The sequence below is a fragment of the Arachis ipaensis genome, chromosome B09 (genome assembly GCF_000816755.2).
Source record: "Arachis ipaensis cultivar K30076 chromosome B09, Araip1.1, whole genome shotgun sequence".
Lineage (NCBI taxonomy): Eukaryota > Viridiplantae > Streptophyta > Magnoliopsida > Fabales > Fabaceae > Arachis > Arachis ipaensis.
Genome location: NC_029793.2, coordinates 116211099 through 116216397, shown reverse-complemented (window position 1 = coordinate 116216397; position 5299 = coordinate 116211099). Strand labels below are relative to the sequence as shown.

Below are 5299 nucleotides of genomic sequence, written 5' to 3'. Positions count from 1 at the left end.
TTCTATATTATATTGAAAAAAAATAAAAAAGTTACTTTTGTAGAAGTCTAGAAATAGAACCAAAGTTTAATTTCTAATAGAATTCAGAAATAGAACCAAAGCCAGAAAAAGCAAGCAGAGAGGGTCAAAATCAGCAAAATTAGTCCATTATTGTAGCTGCAACATAGAAATTCAACAACATAGAAATTTAACATAGAACATGACTACCTTTCACTCCAACAACAATTTTATTTTATTTTATTTTTCTCTGTTTCCTTTCTTTACAACCAAAGTGTAATTAGTAATTACAACTTAATAATTAAATTTCAGTTTAATCCAATGATAATCATAGAAAATTTGAGTAACCAAAAGGATAGTAATTAGTAGGTTATGTAAGCTAGATTGGATGTGATAGAATCGTTCAACTAATGCCATTTCAAGTTTAAAGATGCATTGTAGCTTCAAGTACAAAAAACAAACATGCTCTTAAGCAAGATCACCATAAAATGTGACTACAAAAACGTTATCTAATCTAGTAGATTTAAAGTTATCAGATTACTACTTAATAAAAGATTAAAGCTCAATTTGGTTTTTAGTTTAGGAATTTGGTACATTGTTGGGTGAAGAGATCAGAGGAAGAGGGAACAAACATACCTGAGAACGTAGACGAAGAGAAGAGGGAGACCAAGCACCGTGACGACACAGACTGTGAGGTAGCAATGGCTGTAAGAAATGCCATATAAGGGGGCAATTACAATGACGACAGATGCACGGGGAGCATCAAGTCACCACGACGAAGTGCAGCGAGCCCCGGACAGAGGTGACGATGCCATGAACTCAACGATGACGCAAGAAACAGTGCGGTGGCGGTGGCGACGATGTGGTCGGTGGCTACGAGCACCAAGACCCCTTTCTGAGTGTATCAGTGAGTGTGTAAGCAGGACAAAAAATGTGATCAAAGACCTCCTTAGGTCATCCTCCAAAAACTGTGACTATAGACACCTTTTTAGGTCACCTTTTTGTAAGACCATGACCATAGATCTTTTTAGATCACTTTGCAAAACTGTGACCATAGATACCTTTAGGTCCCCCTCAAAAACTGTGACCACAGACTCCTTTAAGGTCACCCTTTTGTAAAACTGAGACCATAGATACCATTAGGTTACTCTCAAAAGTCGTGACCATATACTCTTTTAGATCACTCAGTAAAATCGTAACCATAGATACTGTTGTTCATACCTGACCCAAAAGATTATAGCCAAACCCAAATAGAATGAAAAGCCCATCCAACAAAGGTGGCCTCATTCACCCCTACCCGACTTCATAGAGGTCAGGTGCAATGACAGATGTACAAAACCATACTTATCTAAATAAGTAACTACTTCCTAAGATATCTCTTATCCATCTAGAAGGGAGATCTCAACAACTTTTCTATCAATAGGGAACAGTCATCCACCATTAAAAATGGAACTACTCTAAAAAGGTGGTTATCTATTCTACTATAAATACACTGACACACTCAGGTATATTCAGAACCCAATCTACTAAAAACCTGCCTAAAGCCTTTGCTAACTTAAGCATCAGAGTCTCTTGCAAGTACCACCCCTTACCTCCTTACGAGGAACTCAGACGGCGGCACCTCAACACCAGTACAAGTCGGACGTTGCCTCAGCAGTAGTCTGGACCTCACGTTCAAGCCCAAATCACCGTTTCAGGTAACCCTCGAATCATTGGTCTCTTTGTCGAAGACTTGAAAGTCTACATCCCACCATGGCAGATGCACAATTTGAAGACGGACGCACATCTGAGTCTGAGCTAGAACTTCATAACAACGATCGAGCCCTTGTGATACTCCCACGACAAGAAGGAACAAGTAATCCTAATGGGGAAGGAACATCACAAAATCCTTACACCCGACGACTACAGTCAGAGGTACATCCCCCTGAGAACAAAGAGCCCCTATACCCAACAGAGATTATGGGACTCGTACACGGACATCAAGGCCGGTTGGAGAAGCTCAAACAAGAGATCGAGCGACAAAGAGAAGCTAAAAGAATCTGCGAAAGGATGTATGACACATAAGAGAACTCGAGGAAAAGCTTCTAAAATTAGAAGTTGATATACGAAATCGGACCAACATTGCTAAACGAGAAGAAATTCCATTTGGAAGAGAAGATCCATTCATAGAAGAGATAATGCAGGATAGGATTCCATGGAATTTTAAAAGCCGCGACATGGATCTCTATGATGGCACGACCGACCCAAGATATCATCTCAGCAATTTCAAAAGTAGGATGTATTTGGCCGATGCAACTCATTGCAATGCTTTCCTGACAACCTTAACCAAAGCAGCAATGACATGGTTCGATAGCTTATCACTCATGTCAGTGACTTGCTTCGATGACCAAGTAAGGAAGTTACTTTCCCAGTTTTCAATATAGAAGGACAAAGTCAAACATGCTCTAAGTCTTTTAGGGGTAAAATAAGAAGTTGGAGAGACTCTACAAGCTTATATGGAAAGTTTCAATAAAAGCCTGTCGAAAAATACAAAACTTGCCTCCTGAAGCAGTGATAATGGGGTTAGTTAATGGCCTTAGAGAAGGGCAATTTTCCCAATCCATATCAAAGCGACTGGTGCATGAAATTGACTCCATAATATTCACACAGATAGACCGGCAAGTGCACCGGGTTGTCCAAGTAATACCTCAGGTGAGTGAGGGTCGATCCCACGGAGATTGTTGGTTTGAACAAGCAATGGCTATCTTGTAGATCTTAGTCAGGCGGATAGAAAATATAGCTTGTCACAAAAAATGCATAAAACAGAATAAAGATAGAATTACTTAATTGGTGTGAAATCAGTGATGAGAGAACGGTTGAGACTTTGGAGATGCTTCCTCCTTCTGGATCAACTTTTCTCACTGTCTACTCTAACTTTTGATGATTCATTCCATGGTAGGCTATAAGTGATTAATGCCAGGTCAGTGGTCATTAATCTCCTCTGCTTCAGGTCAAACGCCAGGTCAGTGGGCATCGAATCTAAATGAGGGTGAAGCTCTAGCAATCTATTCCCTTGGTGATCCTACTCAAAGCGCCACAGACAAGGTCGGATCTTCCGGATCAGAGAATGCTGCTCTATTGATTCTAGTCTATACCACAAAGGCCCTAATTGCCCCGTACCTCGACTGCATTGATGTCTCTAAGTACCCAACGAAGTCGTGGATTAGCCGTCTAAGAGATGTATAATCAAGCTTGTGGTTCTGTACTATCCTGTCAAGGACTCACAAGAACCCATGTAGAATAGGGATGACGGTCAAGTTACACTCCAATTCATTAGGATGAAGAATGAAGATACATCTTAGAAATAAAATCAAGCATAGATTGAAATAAAATAGTGATATTATTAATTCATAAGAATTAGCAGAGCTCCTAACCTTAACCTAGGAGGTTAGTGACTCATAGCTTACAAAAGGTAATGTTCAAATGTAAAGTGGGGGAAGAAGATCCTAAACAAGGGTGATATCCTCCTATATATACTAATTTGATAACTAAGAAGTACAGAATTAAGATAAGCTAGTCTTGTAGTGCAAAAATCCACTTTCTGGGCCCACTTGGTGAGTGTTTGGGCTGAGCTTGAGTGAAACCACGAGTTGATACTCCCTTATGGGCGTTGAATGCCAGCTTGGGACTCCTATATGGGCGTTGGACGCCAGCTGCTCCCAACGTTCGAAGGTGGAAGCAACAACTTTTCCTTTCCTCTTTCTAGAGGATTCTCCAACTTTGGGTGCCATAAGTGTGAATGAAAAGCAAAAACAAGGCTTTTCTAACACCAAACATAAAAGTTTTGCTCATCCTCGAGCAAAAATAGAAGAAAAGAGGAGAATAATAAGAGAATGGGTAGAGAAAAAAGGAGAGAGGGTTTCGGCCTAAGTGGGCGTTGATGTGTATGGATTGTGTATTGAAAGGGTTGGAAGAAGGGGTATTTATAAGGGTGGGATGGGGTAGGGTTCGAATCAATGGGTGGGAATTGGGTGGGAAATTTTGAATTTGAAGTGGGTGGGGGTTGGTGGGAGTTATGATGGTTTTGGGAAGAGATATGGATGTGATTAGGTTAGGGTTTATAGGGAAGAGAGGCTAGGGAATTCGAATTTCCTGCCCCTTGTGGGCGTTGAACGCACAGCTCCAGCTCCTTTGTTGGCGTTCAACGCCAGTTTCTTGCCCCATTCAGGGCGTTAGACGCCCATGAGGGACCTCCTTCCTGCGTTTAATGCCAGGTCTCTGCCTCCTAGCTGGCGCTCAACGCCGGCAATGCTGCTCCTCTTGGGTGTTGAACACCTATTAGGGATACCCTGTGTGGCATTCAACGCCAGCTTGGTTGCTCTCTTTGGGCATTGAATGCCCACTCTTGCCGACCTATCCCGGCGTTCAACGCCAGCAAGGGGTCTACTCCAGGGAGTTCTGTTTTTAGTTCTAACTGTCTCTGTTTCTATTCTAACTACTGCACATGATCACAAACTTAAGGAAATAATTATGTAAAATAAACTTAAAGAAAAATAGAAATAACTAATTATGGTTGGTTTGCCTCCTAACAAGTGCTTCTTTAACGTCACTAGCTTGACGGTCAGCTCCTTACGGAGATGGATAGGGGCTCAAAATTCCTCCCTTACAGTGAACTTCTTGCCTGTGCTATCATGGATAAGTTTCACATATTCTAGAGACAGGATATTGTTCATAGTATGTGGAATGACTCGGTTGTTAGTGAAGACAACTCTCATGCCAGGTGAGAGGCCTTCAGTGGGGATCCTTTTATCCCTCCAGCCTTTAGGTACCTTCTTCTTAATACCATTATTCTCAGTGCTTGATGGTGGCTGTCCAACACCAAACTTAGAATTGGTGTCTGGGGGCTCTGTATAGCTCTACACTGAGAGAGAGGGTTGGAACACTAAGTGTTGCACAATTATCTCTCTTTTGTCAGAGGGAGAGTTAGGGCTAGGTATCTTGAATAAAATACAGTCCTCATGCAATTGCAGGACTAGCTCTCCCCTTGCTACATCAATAATAGCATTGGCAGTGGCTAGGAAGGGTCTTCCTAGGATGATGGATTCATCCTCGTCCTTTCCAGTATCCAAAATTATAAAATCTGCAAGGATGTAAAGGTCTTCAACCTTTACTAAGACATCCTCCACCAGACCATATGCCTTTTTCATTGACTTGTCTGCCATCTCTAGTGAGATTCTTGCAGCTTGCACCTCAAAGATTCCCAGCCTCTCCATTATAGATAGTGGCATGAGGTTTATGCTTGGCCCTAGGTCACACAAAGGCT

General features: G+C 41.6%; 1 protein-coding gene across 1 annotated transcript in view; it reads right to left on the bottom strand.

Annotated features, from left to right (window-relative positions):
• LOC110266918 (31 kDa ribonucleoprotein, chloroplastic-like) overlaps positions 1-718 on the bottom strand; it is a 2521-nt gene extending 1803 nt beyond the window's left edge. The window contains exon 1 of the mRNA XM_021111985.1: positions 634-718. Coding sequence (XP_020967644.1) covers positions 634-718 — 85 coding nt within the window. The remainder of the gene's footprint in view (positions 1-633) is intronic.